At 41.2% G+C, this 17,564-nt stretch overlaps 1 protein-coding gene across 8 annotated transcripts in view; it reads left to right on the forward strand.

The window, feature by feature from the left end:
• tcf12 (transcription factor 12) overlaps window positions 1-17,564 on the forward strand; it is a 318,722-nt gene that overhangs the window by 275,487 nt on the left and 25,671 nt on the right. For 6 of the 8 annotated variants that reach the window (XM_070858349.1, XM_070858348.1, XM_070858351.1 and 3 more), the window contains 2 exons: window positions 945-1,016; window positions 1,526-1,732. In XM_070858349.1, the coding sequence (XP_070714450.1) occupies window positions 945-1,016; window positions 1,526-1,732 (279 nt within the window). The remainder of the gene's footprint in view (window positions 1-944; window positions 1,017-1,525; window positions 1,733-17,564) is intronic. The other 2 variants (XM_070858350.1, XM_070858354.1) reach the window with 1 other exon arrangement.

Genomic DNA, 17,564 nt, shown 5'->3' on the forward strand with positions numbered 1-17,564 from the left:
TTTAGAAGCTTCATTTTTAGAAGCTGACCTCTTTTCCTCCTCCGATATGAAGATGGTTTAGATGCCAAGCACTCTTGGGAACATTGCAGGAAAGATGCATCATCCAAACAACATTCTGAGCTGACTAGTGTAGCAGGGAAGATGGCGCTGGGGATCTCTTGGTTTCACACAAGCTTCTTTGGCATTAATCAGTAATCTATGCGGTTGAGGAGTGGGGTTGCAGATGCTGGTGTAGCAGCCAGCAACAGCGCTGAAATCTTTAATCAATTCTTAAAATATTTGGTGGTTTTGAGGCAATAATGAGTCGAATAATAGCCATCTACATTTTAGTTTTAATTGATACGCCCCTGCTAATCAACACCAATGGACATTTCATCATAATTGTACTACAAGCTGGCCTACATTTTCAGACATCAGTATTTTTATAACTTGGATTGTGTGTGAAGGTTGAGCAAATAAGGAAGAATGTTAGATTATCCAGCTTATTTATTATTCAAAAGTAAATTCAAAGCTCCTATCCAGCCTGTTCTTTAGTTCTATCTTGGTGCTGCTTGCCGATTTAGTGGTAATTTTTTTTCTTTGATACATTGCTTGAGTTGATGCCTCCTAGTACAATCCAGGGCCCAGCTTTCTGTGCAGTGAACTTGAGGAAGCTCGGCATTAGTAAAGGTATGGGACCAGATTACCAGCAGACTATCTTCACGGGGAAATAATGCAAGGTACAGGATAGGGCAACTAACTTTACAAAAAAAAGGATGATAAAGATCTTATTTACTTTATATTTTGAGCAGTCAGTGAGATTATTGTTAACTAAATTTCTCTTCTGTTCTCTAAATCCAACAAAGTTGTAATTTCAGTAGTAATTCACTTAGCCTGTTGGATTTGCTTAGCTTTTGAAGTGTTTACATTAATGCTTTTTGCTTCTTATGTCTTGGCTTTACCAGAAAAACCGGGTTGAACAGCAACTTCATGAGCATTTGCAAGATGCAATGTCTTTCTTAAAGGATGTCTGTGAGGTATTACTTCTCTTTCGACGGTGCATTTCCATCCCTGGTTGACCGTTCTAGACCTGTAGACCATCTGCATGAATTACAACAATGTACCAAGCAGAGTTTGTATTCTGGCTTAGCATTCACATTTTCTGTTTTAATCATTTTGATTTATTTAAAGATTTATAAGTCCAAGAAAGAAGCATGTCAAATAACTGAAATACTATCTTAATGTTTCTCTTTCTTGTGCCGAGAAAATCACAAACTTTCAAATTACCCCTCCCCACCCCCCAAAAAATGGTCCCCTTTAATGTGTAGTTTTTTTTGGAAAATTTCCTTTCCCCAGATATCCTGTTTATAATTTGAAACATATTCCAAATGCCTGTAGCTGCTGTTGAAACCATTTGTTTTTGTTGCTGTTTCTTTCCTTACTTATCCATGACATACCTAATACATTAACTAACCAGCTGTGAGTTTACCTTATCAGAAGTGTTGCCAAAGCAAATGTCTTCATTCAGCATATTGTTTCTTAACAGCAAACTCGAATGGAGGATCGTCTCGACCGATTGGATGATGCCATCCATGTTCTCAGAAACCATGCTGTTGGGCCTTCAACAAGCATGCCTGGTGGCCATGGTGACATGCAAAGTATACTGGGACCATCACAAAATGGGCCAATTGGAGGACTGAATTCAAACTATGGAGCATCTGTGCTAGTAACATCCAGTCGACAAGCATCAATGGTAATTTTATAATTATAGATAATGTGTGTTAATACAACAGGAAGAAATAGTCAGCAATCTTCATTGAAAAAATATATTCTCAATGGCCAATACAGGATTTTTGATTTTGTAACGCATAATATTATTGTGAGAATCCCATATGAGAAGGTGACGAACAGCAATTTTCTAAATAGGGAAGAAAATCAGTTTGTTTTCTGAAGGTCCTCTGTAACAAATCAAATAAATAAATGCTTAAGATTTAGTGCAGCAAATGAATGGCACAGGATTATTACTAACCACGCCTAAAATTGTAAATTGTGACTACGCTATTTAGACACGTTTGACGCACTACTATTGCGCGCACAGGTTTTTCTGCTTGATATTCTATGCAATATACAAATGTTATTTCATTTTCTTATATTTTCAAATGTGACCGTGTTTTATTTCAATAAAAAAAGTTTTCTGCTACTGAATAAGGTGGTAAACCTTCAAGCTTGGCTGCATTGTAGCTGCAGATAACAGGGTGTATGTTCATATGGAGGTAGCGTACTTTCAAATCTGTTTTTAAACAATCTCAGATAATCTTAACAATTGTTTTGCAATATTTTCTTATGGTTTATATGCGAGTTGTGCTGTAGCATGATCTGGCGTATTGAAAAATTTACACTACGGAGCAGATTTCGGTTTGTTCAGAACTCCTAGCTGTTGTGAATTAAAATGTCTAAACCGTACATAGCTACTTGTTTTTATTTCTGTACCCTCACAGCCTCCCAAAAAAACTTAAGCTCCCACAACAACATGCTATAAAACAGTTCTCTTATGATCTTGTATTACATTAACTTGCTTGGAATCACTAATTTTCTGCGTATATATAATATATATGTGTGCAGCATATCCTGGTTCAAGGAAAACATTCATTGCGGGTACCCATCTGAACTGTTCTGATCCTGACGTCTCCGCTTTCACCCCCATCCTCTTTCCTGTAAAAACCCTGATTTACAGCAAGTTTTCCGATTAAGCTTTGATCTCTATGTCCAAGGAAAACTATCTACATTTAGAGAAAATATGCTTTTTGCATCTGTAAAATGTCTGTTACAGTTTTTAAGTTGAAATAATTTTAATGATAAATGTTCAAATTGCTTGTTCAGCCCAGCTTAATTATTACCAGGGACCACTTAAGTGTTACTGTGGAATATATTGAATGTTGACTTTGATTAAAATTTACTGATTATGTGGTGCAATTTCCCCTAAACTATACTAACTCTGAATTTAAAGCAGAGCCAATCTGAAGTAGCTTTATTTTCAGTTTAATAAAAAACCTTGTACACGTTTGTATCCGAATTGAACGGAATCTAAATTAAAGAAAAATATTATGAATGTAGATATTAATATAATTGAGAGATGCATAAACCATGAGAATGAAGTTTGAGTTTTTAAGTCAGTTGAATCCTGAGATTAATTTATTGTAGAAAGTGTATGTTCAGTAAAATTTATGTCCTGCTTCCATGGCTAGCAGTCTGCATAATTTTATGGAAGGATTACGGATTGTCAAATTTACTGAGAAATAATTTGTGGTTAATTACCAAGAAATTTGTACATAAGAATTATTCTTAGAAACATAGAAAATTGGTGCAGGAGTAGGCCATTCGGCCCTTCGAGCCTGCACCACCATTCAATAAGATCATGGCTGATCATTCCCTCAGTACCCCTTTTCTGCTTTCTCTGAAAAATGGTCTCTTAATATCACTTTTTGTACATTTGCTTCTTTAAAAAGCTGTGCTATGTAATGAGGTGTCACTGCAGGTGAAGGTGTCACTGCAGGTGAAGGTGTTGTGCTTGTTGCAATAATTGTGTTAACTGTATATATTGTTTCGCAGAGTATGGGTTAAGATATGGCAATTGAATCAGCCCACTTTGGCTCTGTCTTGGTTCTCTGGGTAGCTGAAGCTACAGTTATGAACATGTTCAGTGTGAGTGGCCTTCAGGGCTATTTTAATGGGTGTCGTTTCTTAGACCAGTGCCATCAGAAACAAAGCAGATTTACATTAATACTACAAGTAGTGTTGGATTAAAGAGCATTGATTCATATTTGTCATTGGCAGGGTTGAGTGCTTGAAAAGGTAATATCCATCCTCTGTAGTAAGATTCTCAAAATGGTTCAACTACATTTGTAGGTTATATAGTTAATGTATTTCTAATGTACTAACCAGTGATCCATAATTTGCATTTTTACATGTTTTACTGACTACTCCTGTCTCAACAGCCGATAAGACCTGGAAGCAGCTTTGTTCAGCCAGTAACAGTACAGTAACACTAGATGCAAGTGTCAGATGTCATTCTAACTGCCATAAAGAACTTTACAAAGCATTTTAATCTAAAACTGTAATGACAGGTACGTAGGGTATTTTTATTTACAATCTCTTTACTGTTCCTTTTCCATTGATGTCAGCATTAACTGCAGCCGTGGATATTACCTTTTAAAGTCACATTGACTGTTGTACATGTTAGAAATGGTTTAGGTTGTTTGAAGACTTTTTGTGAGTCTAGGCTTGTGGACAGGTCAGATTTATTCAGAAATGCTGTTTTGAGTAGATTGTTGTTTTACAGTTCTAATAACGACTAGGCCCTTCTCTCAGATGTAGTCGAAGTGTTGCTGTGATGTCCATTGAGTTGCTACAGCAGAATCTGTACCGGAGTGTGTTTAAACCGGAATTTGTAGGAGAAAATCATGTTCCTTGATCGTTTCGTGTGGGGAAAAAAGTTTGTCTGTGGAAGGGTCTTGTCTTGATGGGCAGAATGCCGGTGATAAACTGCACCTGGAACTTGTTTGCTATTCGAGGTATAAATGCCTTCTCTCCCCTGCTCCCCAAAAATTTAAGTTAACGCCTTGTAAAATCCAGTCAGTCTGAAGAAAACAGACTTTCCACAGAGAGCTTTTAGTTTATACTAACATTTTTTTGCAGATGTGTAACAACTGGCACAGATGTTGTGTGTCAAGTTTTATAGAGCAAAAGGGTAAACCAGGCAAGTCTGAAAATCGCTTCAAAAAATTGAACTAGCCAAGAGGACATGGGCAGAGACGAGAGCTGATGGAATGCAATGTTTAATTTGTGGTTGTGAAATTGAGCTTTTTAATGACAGGGAGTTGAGCACAGCTGTAGTGGAAATATGCATTGAGGCAAACAACTTATAGATTAGTCCCCAGATAGAATCAATTAATCAAATCCATCTTGTCTTCAAAATGTGGGAACCATTGATATATAAAAAGGAATTTTCACAGAAAAGCTACACAGCTTGAAACCGATACCCTCTAGGAATTTAAATTAAACTGCAAATGTAGGGTTTCCAGAACTGTTGTCCACTCAAAAATATACAGATGCACATACAACATATTTAGCCCTGTTTGCAGCAGCTCTAAAATATTTCATATCGTGAAATAAATCTGGATGTTGTGCAACTTGGACTGCATTTATGTTTCAGAGCCAGATTAGAAAGTGGCTCTGAGTTTAGAAATGATTCCTCCTGATGAAACTGCCGTCTTTATACCGTGGGAGAGGGGGGAGGTTTCACTAACTGGAGATACAAACAAGATGATAAAACATGTGGCAGCCACCAGCACATTTGCTTCGTGATACATTTCTATCAACTGTCTGTGTTGCCATTGCCTTTTGCTGCCAGTGACTTTTGCTGGACCCCTTTGGGACTTTGCGCCACAGCAAGGAGAGCCTTGCCACTTGCTCTCCCCCCCTCTTGCGTGCGCTCTCACCCGCCCCGCCCCCTTGCGCCCTCGCCCGCCCCGCCCCCTTGCGCGCGCGCACTCTCTCTCCCGCCTTTCTCTTTCCTCCTCTCTTTCGCTCTGCTTGTGTCTGTTTATGGATAGCAATCTGCGGTGGGAACTCGCGCGCGCTCTCCCGCCCCCTTGCGCGCGCTCTCTCTCCCGCCTTGCTCTTTCCTCCTCTCTTTCGCTCTGCTTGTGTCTGTTTATGGATAGCAATCTGCGGTGGGAACTCGCGCGCGCTCTCCCGCCCCCTTGCGCCCTCGCCCGCCCCGCCCCCTTGCACGCGCGCACTCTCTCTCCCGCCTTGCTCTTTCCTCCTCTCTTTCGTGCTGCTTGTGTCTGTTTATGGATAGCAATCTGCGGTGGGAACTCCAGCTAACTTTCCCACAGCTGATAATCCTGCGTGGGACCCGTTGTAGGACCCTATTGCCACCCAACTGAGATGGACTAATTCAACACCGATCTAGTCATCAAATGGGATCTTCATGGTTTCTGTAATCATCATTATCATCATAGGCAGTCCCTCAGAATCGAGGAAGACTTGCTTCCACTCTTAAAATGAGTCCTTAGATGGCTGAACAGTCCAATACAAGAACCACAGTCTCTGTCACCGGTGGGACAGATAGTTATTGAGGGAAAGGGTGGGTAGGACAGATTTGCCGCACGCTTTTTCCGCTGCCTGCACTTGATTTCTGCATGCTCTCGGCAATGAAAGCAATACGGTGTCATTGGAGTAACATTACTCGATTTTGGAAACTCACTATTGATGAACAGCATATAGAAGAAAAGTGATACCAGTATTTTCCATCACTATGACTTATATTTTTTACTATAAGTGAAGTATTAAGGCGCAGTCTCACCTGTTAGCAGTGCAGTTGGATTCATTGCTACAGAAAACTTTATTTTAGTTTCAGTGGGTTCCAGCCAAATTCCCACATTTGGCAACAATTTACACCAATTCTGGAGCTGAGGCAGCAAACATCAAAGGGATTAGATCCCTGAGAAACATATCTGGCAGAATGTCAGCATTCTATTTTAAATTTCTACATTTTGGTCTAAAACATTCAAGACTAAAAAAACATTTTAATTGGCAAACTTTACAATGTTAGATGCGGTATTTTTTTCCTGTTTTGCTTTCTGTGATTGGTGTCTGGACAGACTAATTGCAGAATATCCTTCCATATATGAAGGAATGGGCAAGTCTGTGTACAGCGATTTTCTGTATGAATTTTATAGTAAGATGTAGAATACTAATGTTGAAATAAGTTAGGCCCTGCAGAATGTTGTGATGTTTAAGTGGTGTTTTAACAAATTAATAAAGCAGTAAAATTTTACGTTGCTGTAATATTTAGCAGCAACCAATTTTGATTTTGCAGTGCAAATCATTTGAGAAATAGATAACATACACACTTGGGATAATTACATTCTTTGATAAGCATGTGGGAAAACATAATAGTTAATTAAACTGCTTAATCCAACATTAAGTGCAATTTTTGATAGTATACTGATTTTGTTTTAGAAGTTCACAAATTTATTTTTAACCATTAGTCTCATTCTATTGTCTTGCTCCATTTTTTTAAATAGTTGCAGCTAAGAAATGGAGAGTATTTCTAAGCTCATTTATTACAAGGAACCTGGTACATTGCAGTTCTGATGCTTAATTGGCAGATCTCATTGTACTGCGAGGTAGTTATTGCCGTCCATTCCCCTTCCCCTCCCCTCCCCTCAAATAATTGAGCTATTCAGGACTGCATTAAAGTGTGCGTTTTTCTTGCTCAAGAACTTTGATATGTTTACAAATCTAAACTATATAGTTCTTGCATTTAATGGGAATTTTGTCATTTGATGTCACATCTGTGTATGCAAATGAATCACTAATTGGCTGAAATCTTGTACTCATTAAACAGCAACCAATCACAACTGAAGAGGTAGGGAAAGTAGGAATCAAATGTAAGAAAAGAGATTAAACTTCCAATTCAGAACGACAAAGACACGGAAATAAAAAATGAACACTAAGCAGTCTTTTCAGTTCTATCAATAGGTGAACCAATGAAATTGCTCCTAATATTTACTGGAAATCCTTTTGGCCACCATCTTGGTTTCTCCGCTTAAGCTGAATATTTTCCATAGGAAATTATGTTTTTAACATCATAAGCATAAGTTGTAAGAGAGTGATCAGACAACCTAAGCATTTTTTATGTTGGAAAACATTTATAGAGGCTTTTCAGTCAGGTTTGTACTGCTGACAATGACTACTGCTTGCATTTATATAGCGCCTGTGATGTTGTAAAACATTCCAAAGCATGTGGGAGATTAAAACTGAGGTCCAGCAGTAGGAGATAAATTAAGATAGTTGACTGAAGGCATAACAGGGACAAAGAGTAATAATGCAAAGGTGTTGGAGGACCAGAGTTGTCAGCTCGAGACAGCTGAAAGATCTTCAGGTGGAAAAGCAGAGGGAAGGGATGTTACCCAGGAGAGCAGAGGACATGTACGTACTGACACATGGGTCTGGAGTAGGTTGCATAAGTAAGGAAAGCTTCCAGGCCATGAAGGGAGTTATAAGCAAGGGCAGGGATCATAAATTCTTTGCATTGGGGTATGGGGAGCCAATGGAGGTTGGTGAGATTAGGAGTGATCGGGCAGCAGGGTGCACAGAGTTACGCCCAGGCTTGGATTCGATACTTTGGCCCAGAGCCTTGGCTCTGCAGATCCTGCAGTCTGAGCATGTGCATTGTGCACAGTCTTCCGGGTTGCATGAGAGACATTAAGTTAGCCCAAATGCTCAAAGGTTTGGAGTGATACCTGCTTAGTTGTTTTGTGGAATTATTTGAAGAAAAGCTCAAGGACAAATCTCAAAAGCTTTATTCAGGCAAAATATTTTGAATGTTTGTTTGTCTTGGAGAGAAAGGGCTCGAACTTGGTGGCCTTACTGCCCAGCTGCCATCAAGTTTTTTGGGCGGTTTCCCCTTGGTGCCATTTTTGTGGCGGCCTCCCGCCGACGGGAGGGGAGTACCGCTGGGAACCGCCGGCTTACGGCGCTAGCGAGCAAGGCGCGTAAGTGTCCTCCCGCCTGCCAAGCTGCCAGATTGGCGCGGGCGGGAGTCAGCGGCAGCAGGGGGAGGACCACTGCGTGAAGGCAGGTCTAACCCCAACGGCATGTAGGAAGACTTGCAAAAAAAGTTAGTAAACATCATTTATACTTTTTTTCCCCCCAGCGATTTGTGTGTATGGGGTCCCCTGAAGGTCTTCCAGTGGTTTTTTTTTTGGTGAAAATTTTTATTCCCCCCCCCCCCCTCTCCCTGAGCCCAACTCAATCCTCGGCGGCACTTTGGCGAGGATTGCATTTGCTGCCGAGATTGGGAGTCCTGCCCGCTGCCACCCAGATTCACGGCGCAAGTCGTTTTTTTGCCGCCGGGCGGTACTGGCATATTTTATTTAGAGGAATCCTCCTGGCAAAGTACCGCCAGGTCTCTCGGCCTTGCTTTGACCAAGTTCGGGCCCCAAGAGTGTGAGAAAAAAATTCCCATTTCAAAGCTGACAAAATGTACTGGTTACTCATCCAGTCCGCCGCCCAGGTTGTGCTAAATACCAGATGTACTGACCTCCACAGGCACATCTTGCAGCGTATCCTTGGCATTAAAAATGGAAAGTGATAAAAAATTAAATATATATGTAGGTGAATTAACTTGTATAAAATAACGGCCGTTTGTAGGTTTCCACAAAATAATGGACTCAAGTCATGGAATTTAATCCTCAAAGCAGTGAGGAAAAAAATTCCTCAATTACAAACACGTTATCAAGATCATACCAAACAGGGTGGCACATTGGTAGTCCTGTTTGGGCAATGCCATGTAATGATAGTATCTTCAAGATTCCCAACATTATGAAAGTTCACAACCTTGGCTGAGCAGATGCCAAGTACTGTGATAGCAAGATCATCATCATCATCGGCAGTCCCTCAGAGTCGAGGAAGACTTGCTTCCACTCTTAGCATGAGTCCTTAGCTGGCTGTACAGTCCAATACGAGAACCACAGTCTCTGTCACAGGTGGGACAGATAGTCGTTGAGGAAAAGGGTGGGCAGGGAGCCTGATTTGCCGCACGCTCCTTCCGCTGCCTGCGCTTGATTTCTGCATGCTCTTGGCGCCGATACTCGAGGAGCTCCGCGCCCTCCTGGATGCACTTCCTCCACTTAGGGCGGTCTATGGCCCGGGACTCCCAGGTGTCAGTGGTGATGTCGCACTTTATCAGGGAGGCTTTGAGGGTGTCCTTATAACGTTTCCTCTGCCCGCCTTTGCCGTGGATGAGTTTCGAGTAGAGCGCTTGCTTTGGGAGTCTCGAGTCTGGCATGCGAACTACGTGGCCTGCCCAGCGGAGCTGATCAACTGTGGTCAGTGCTTCAATAGCAAGGAAAGAAGGAAGGCGATTGGGGAGTGAAGCTTGATTGGTTACTCTCGTACACCTCCTAAATAATGACAGATCCCAAACCTGCATCTCTCAATTGGTACGTTACCTAGCTGCTAACTAAATGGATGGATGCTATTTTAGTGGTGTTGGGGTGGAGTGTAAATTTCAACATTAAATGTAAAAGATGCATTTAAAATAGACTTGCTTTAAAATAAAAGGCCTGCTTCCGACTGGTGATTTGAATGCAACAGTTCCTTTGCTTCCAGCAAGAAATCCATGGACATTTTTATTAAAACTGAGAGAGGCTAAGCAACTGTGGAGAAGCTCTGGATATTAGAATGTTACAGAAAATTACATAAAATTATGCAGATATTCAAAAAGTAAAGTTGTTTGAAAAAGTTTTTCTGGGACTCCCCGGATGGCTGTGGGGTTGCACACTGTGGAACTGGCTCATACAATCATGTGCTGCAAGGAATAAATGACTTCAGGATGTCAGGAGAGGAAATTGGTGAGATAAAAAGGTTTTAAGCACTACATGTTTTTTTACTCATGCCACTGAATATACATACAAAAGAATAAGTGGTGTATAACTTGTAGGTGGTTGTATTTGTTTTTGAGGGCACCGAAGCTGAATTTTGCTGGCACTGGTCTTTTATTTTGAAGATAATTTTTTTTACAACCATGAAATGTAGACAAATGTGTCATCAGTGCTCCAAGTCACCACCCAAACTGCAGTCTGTCAGCTGTATGCTAATGAATTGAACTATCTGGTCTTGCAGAACAGACTGCTGCTCTGACACACAGAACTGTTTGAACACCTGTTATGTTTATGTAGATCAGCCACATTTTGGTCTGTTATGAAGATGAGAAGAAAAGAGGATGGACCATGTTAAGACAGTATTTCGCCTTTGCAAAATAATGATAGAAGTCAAGTTTCACAATTCCTATTCTTGCCTGTTGTATTTGGTTCATATATCTGATTCATTTGATACTACACTATTTGCATTATCACCTCAAAACTTTTTAAAGCACTTAACCTTTTTGAAGTGCAGCAACTGTAGGCAAATACAGCTGTTCTGCAGCGACTATCCTAATGTTATTAATGGTATTGGTCGATAGAGGAATATTGATCAGCCCACTCCAGAGAGCTTGCTGCTTTTTTTCTGGGATTTTTAAATGTCCATCTTGAGCACCTGAACAGAAAATTAGGCTTCAGTTTAATGTTTCTTCCAAAGGATGATACTTCTAACAATAAAGCATTCTCTGTGCTGTACTGGAGCATTGGCCACTATAGGATTCAAACTCTCAAACTTCTGCCCTAGAGGTGAGTGTTATTAACTTGAGTCAAGCTGATGCTATTTATGGATTTAACATCCATATTCCTGCTGACTGCCTTGAAAAGCGTGGTTTCACGAGGGCAGGTAAAGGGAAAAAATGACTGCCAGTGCTCGTACACAGCAGCTAAAGTTGACGGCTATATTGGAGGAACTGTGGAGGCCAGCTTTTGGATTTGGAAGTTTTGGGTATAAAGTCCAGTTTGAAGCTCACCTCCTAATTAATCACGTTTTGCAATGAAAACTAGAAAATGCAAAATAATTTAGCTCATTGGGTATATTTTTACCTGTTTAAAGTTAAAGACAAATATTTTACTAAACTGCCATTCGTTTATAATAGGTTAGTAATAGAATGTTTCCTTACACACAGAAAAACCTATCTCTTTTAGATGAGGGTTAAACATTGTTATTTAAAAAGCAGCCACTAAATCACTGTCATCTCTGATCATTTAAATCCTCCAAAGGGAAATATGTGAATGTTTTGGGAAATCTGAAAGCCTTGTTTGCTTCTGGCAGTAAAATTCAATTCCATCCCTGTGCTGAATAGCTGATCTCAGTTAGTGAAGTAATGGGACTGTTACAGTTGACCTCCTTGGTTAGGAAGAGAAAAATCGGCCCAGGTTCCCTGTCCTGGTTTCCTGCAATCTCAGCGGAAGATATGGATGTCAGATGAAGACAGGATAGGATGACCTGGCTGTGATGCCACCTGAGTTAAATAGCACACACAGTTGAGGCTCAGGTAAAACAAAAATGCCCATTTTGGTGAAATCCTGGCTGATACCTGGGGAACTACATCCAAATAAAGCCAGGTAGCTGAGAAATGAGGGAAATAAGAACAAAGGAGTAGGCCATATGCCCCTCGAGCCTGCTCCGTCATTCAATAAAATCATGGCTGAACTTCTGCAGCAACTCCACTTTGCCACCCTATCTCCATATCCCTTGCTTCCCTTAATGCCCAAAAATCTATTGATCTCCCTCTTGAATATATTTATCGACTGAGCATCCACATCTCTCTGGGGTAGAGAATTCCAAAGATTCACAAACCTTTGAGTGAAGAAATTTCTCCTCATCTCAGTCATAAGTGGCCGCCCCCTTATCCTGAGACCATGACCCCTCGTTCGAGACTCTCCAAAAATGTCCAAAGCCTGTCTTACTTCCTCCAAGGCTATTGATACCAGAAAACATTGAGGATGTGCAGTTCTTACTGCTTAAATATGTTTCATTATTGTAAATGTTGAAGCAGGCAAATCTGCTAATGTCTGTTTTCAGCAGTCTTGATGGGATTTTTTTCCCCCCTTAGTCTAATTTTTATGAATTGCAACTTTGCATAACAGTGGTTATTACAACAACTTGGCAGATCTGCCACTACTATGCTTATATGTTGCTGCTTCAGAAGTAGCAAGGACCTTACATTCTCTGCTTTCTGATACCCTGCTAGAATCGCATCTTCTGCTGCATATCATAGCTGTTTACTACTGACCTAGATCCTTAAGGCTTGAGGGGAGTATCTTGTGGTAAGCTGCTATGGCACGAACAACAACTACAGATTTTTTTAAAGTTAAAAGTAGCCTTGGGCAGGTCAAAGAATGTACAAAGCTTTGAATTTTAAATTAATATCTGGAAGATCATATCATGTTTCTACAGTTTACAGATAATATAAGTAGTACTATAAAGTATTTAAAATGCACTTTTTAAAGTTTTGTACAGTTGAGTTGGCATTGCAGTAAAAGGCTGAGTCCATTTTCCATCAACAGCACAAGAACATAAACAGGAGCAGGAGTAGACAGTATAGCCCCTTGAGCCTGCTCCGCCATTCAGTAAGATCATGGCTGAACTTCTGCCTCAACTCCACTTTCCTGCCCGATCTCTATATCCCTTGATTCCCTTAGAGTCTAAAAATCTATCGATCTCAGTCTCTAATATACTCATCAACTGAGCATCCACAGCTCTCTGGGGTAGAGAATTCCAAAGATTCACAAACCCTCTGAGTGAAGAAATTTCTCCTCATCTCAGTCCTAAATGGCCAACCCCTTGTGTTGAGTTTACGGGCTGGATTTGAGTTTTTGTTAAAGCGGTAGTTTTACGCCAAAATTACCGTTTTTGCTGCGCCAATGTTTTTAGGCCCACTTTTCGGCCTTTAATTCTGCATCGGTAAAAATTGGTGTTGCACGTGGATTCACGGTGCAAACCGCGAATTTCAGCAACTTTAGTCCGGGGCCAATAGTGCTGCAAGAGAGGCCTTGGGGAGGGCTAAAAAAAAATTCACCAAACCCTTACCAACTAAATCACTGGAAAAAAAATTTAAAAAATAAAAACTTTAACTTACCCTTTTTGCAGATGATCATACTTACCTCTGCTGGCATGACTGCACAGACAGGTTTGACCTGTCGCTATTCTGGGCGCAGAATACGGGTCCTGAGAGAGCTAAAAATCGATCGCAAACACAATTTGCGATGTTGCACGTTGGCGCACCTCTCCCCAGCGGTATGTGGAAGCACCGCCACAAAAAGGTACCCCGAAGATCCCGCCCACCGGGTTTTCGCCACAGAGTCAAATCACGGCGAAAACCTGGTCGCAAAGTCATTGAAAATGGTGTCTCTGAATACCAACATTTTCCGACCAAAGTTGATAATTCCACACATCCCCACATAATACTGCATCTGCCACCTTCTTGCCCAGTCACTTAACAGGTCTGTATCCCATTGCAGCCTCTTTGTGTCCTCCTCACAGCTTACTTTCCCACCTAGCTTTGTATGGTCAGCAAACTTGAATATATTACACTCTGTCCCCTTATCTAAGTAAGTCATTGATATAGATTGTAAATAATTGAAGCGCAAGCATTGATATTTGTGGCACTCATAAGAACATAAGATTTGGGAACAGGAGTAGGCCATCTAGTCCCTCGAGCCTGCTCCGCCATTCAACAAGATCATGGCTGATCTGGCCGTGAACTCGGCTCCACTTACCCGCCCGCTCCCCATAACCCTTAATTCCCTTATTGGTTAAAAATCTATCTATCTGTGACTTGAATACATTCAATGAGCTAGCCTCAACTGCTTCCTTGGGCAGAGAATTCCACAGATTCACAACTCGCTGGGAGAAGAAATTCCTTCTCAACTCGGTTTTAAATTGGCTCCCCCGTATTTTGAGGCTGTGCCCCCAAGTTCTAGTCTCCCTGACCAGTGGAAACAACCTCTCTGCCTCTATCTTGTCTATCCCTTTCATTATTTTAAATGTTTCTATAAGATCACCCCTCATCCTTTTGAACTCCAACGAGTAAAGACCCAGTCTACTCAATCTATCATCATAAGGTAACCCCCTCATCTCCGGCATCAGCCTAGTGAATCGTCTCTGTACCCACTCCAAAGCTAGTATATCCTTCCTTAAGTAAGGTGACCAAAACTGCACGCAGTACTCCAGGTGCGGCCTCACCAATATCCTATACAGTTGCAGAAGGACCTCCCTGCTTTTGTACTCCATCCCTCTCGCAATGAAGGCCAACATTCCATTTGCCTTCCTGATTACCTGCTGCACCTGCAAACTAACTTTTTGGGATTCATGCACAAGGACCCCCAGGTCCCTCTGCACCGCAGCATGTTGTAATTTCTCCCCATTCAAATAATATTCCCTTTTACTGTTTTTTTTTCCCAAGATGGATGACCTCACACTTTCTGACATTGTATTCCATCTGCCAAACCTTAGCCCATTCGCTTAACCTATCTAAATCTCTTTGCAGCCTCTCTGTGTCCTCTGCACAACCTGCTTTCCCACTAATCTTTGTGTCATCTGCAAATTTTGTTACACTACACTCTGTCCCCTCTTCCAGGTCATCTATGTATATTGTAAACAGTTGTGGTCCCAGCACCGATCCCTGTGGCACACCACTAACCACCGATTTCCATCCCGAAAAGGACCCATTTATCCCGACTCTCTGCTTTCTGTTCGCCAGCCAATTCTCTGTCCATGCTAATACATTTCCTCTGACTCCGCGTACCTTTATCTTCTGCAGTAACCTTTTGTGTGGCACCTTATCGAATGCCTTTTGAAAATCTAAATACATCACATTCATCGGTACACCTCTATCCACCATGCTCATTATATCCTCAACGAATTCCAGTAAATTAGTTAAACATGATTTCCTCTTCATGAATCCATGCTGCGTCTGCTTGATCGCACTATTCCTATCTAGATGTCCCGCTATTTCTTCCTTAATAGTTTCAAGCATTTTCCCCACTACAAATGTTAAACTAACTGGTCTATAGTTACCAGCCTTTTGTCTGCCACCTTTTTTAAACAGAGGCGTTACATTAGCTGCTTTCCAATCCGCTGGTACCTCCCCAGAGTCCAGAGAATTTTGGTAGATTATAACGAATGCATCTGCTATAACTTCCGCCACCTCTTTTAATACCCTGGGATGCATTTCATCAGAACCAGGGGACTTGTCTACCTTGAGTCCCATTAGCCTGTCCAGCACTACCCCCCCTAGTGATAGTGATTATCTCAAGGTCCTCCCTTCCCACATTCCTGTGACCAGCAATTTTTGGCATGGTTTTTGTGTCTTCCACTGTGAAGACCGAAGCAAAATAATTGTTTAAGGTCTCAGCCATTTCCACATTTCCCATTTATTAAATCCCCCTTCTCATCTTCTAAGGGACCAACATTTACTTTAGTCACTCTTTTCCATTTTATATATCTGTAAAAGCTTTACTATCCGTTTTTATGTTTTGCGCAAGTTTACTTTCGTAATCTATCTTTCCTTTCTTTATTGCTTTCTTAGTCATTCTTTGCTGTCGTTTAAAATTTTCCCAATCTTCTATTTTCCCACTAACCTTGGCCACCTTATACGCATTGGTTTTTAATTTGATACTCTCCTTTATTTCCTTGGTTATCCCTTCTCTTACCGCTCTTCTTTTTCACTGGAATATATTTTTGTTGAGCACTATGAAAGAGCTCCTTAAAAGTCCTCCACTGTTCCTCAATTTAGTCTGTGTTTCCAGTCTACTTTAGCCAACTCTGCCCTCATCCCACTGTAGTCCCCTTTGTTTAAGCATAGTACGCTCGTTTGAGACACTACTTCCTCACCCTCAATCTGTATTACAAATTCAACCATACTGTGATCACTCATTCCGAGAGGATCTTTTACTAGGAGATCGTTTATTATTCCTGTCTCATTACACAGGACCAGATCTAAGATAGCTTGCTCCCTTGTAGGTTCTGTAACATACTGTTCTAAGAAACAATCCCGTATGCATTCTATGAATTCCTCCTCCAGGCTACCTCGTGCGATTTGATTTGACCAATCGATATGTAGGTTAAAATCCCCCATGATTACTGCCGTTCCTTTTTCACATGCCTCCATTATTCCCTTGATTATTGCCCGCCTCACCATGAAGTTATTATTTGGGGTCCTATAAACTACGCCGACCAATGACTTTTTCCCCTTACTATCTCTAATCTCCACCCACAATGATTCAACATTTTGTTCATTAGAGCCAATATCATCTCTCACAACTGCCCTGATATCATCCTTTATTAACAGAGCTACCCCACCTCCTTTCCCTTCTTGTCTATCTTTCCGAATCGTCAGATATCCTGTATGTTTAATTCCCAGTCTTGGCCACCCTGCAACCACGTTTCTGTAATGGCCACCAAATCATACCCATTTGTAATGATTTGTGCCGTCAACTCATTTACTTTATTTTGAATGCTGCGTGCGTTTAGGTAGAGTGTTTTAATACTAGTTTTTAAACCATGATTTTTAGTTTTGACCCCTCCTGCAGCCCCTTTATATTCAGTGGCCCTTTTTGTTTTTTGCCTTGGGTTTCTCTGCCCTCCATTATTACTCATCTCCTTTCTGTCTTTTGCTTTAGTCTCCTTTTTGTTTCCCTCTCTCTCCCTGATTGGTTCCCATCCCCTGCCATATTAGTTTAACTCCTCCCCGACAGCACTAGCAAACACTCCCCCTAGGACATTGGTTCCGGTCCTGCCTAGGTGCAGACCGTCCGGTTTGTACTGGTCCCACCTCCCCCAGAACCTGTTCCAATGCCCCAGGAATTTGAATCCCTCCCTGCTGCACCACTGCTCAAGCCACGTATTCATCTGAGCTATCCTGCGATTCCTACTCTGACTAGCACGTGGCACTGGTAGCAATCCTGAGATTACTACTTTTGAGGTCCTACGTTTTAATTTAGCTCCTAGCTCCTTAAATTCGTCTCGTAGGACCTCATCCCGTTTTTTACCTATATCGTTGGTACCAAATCGGAATAGAGTTTTCTGTAAAGACCATCATCTACTTTTGCATATTTTGTAGAAGGGTCATTTCAGCAAATGTG

The sequence above is a fragment of the Pristiophorus japonicus genome, chromosome 17 (genome assembly GCF_044704955.1).
Source record: "Pristiophorus japonicus isolate sPriJap1 chromosome 17, sPriJap1.hap1, whole genome shotgun sequence".
NCBI classification, from domain to species: Eukaryota; Metazoa; Chordata; class Chondrichthyes; family Pristiophoridae; genus Pristiophorus; species Pristiophorus japonicus.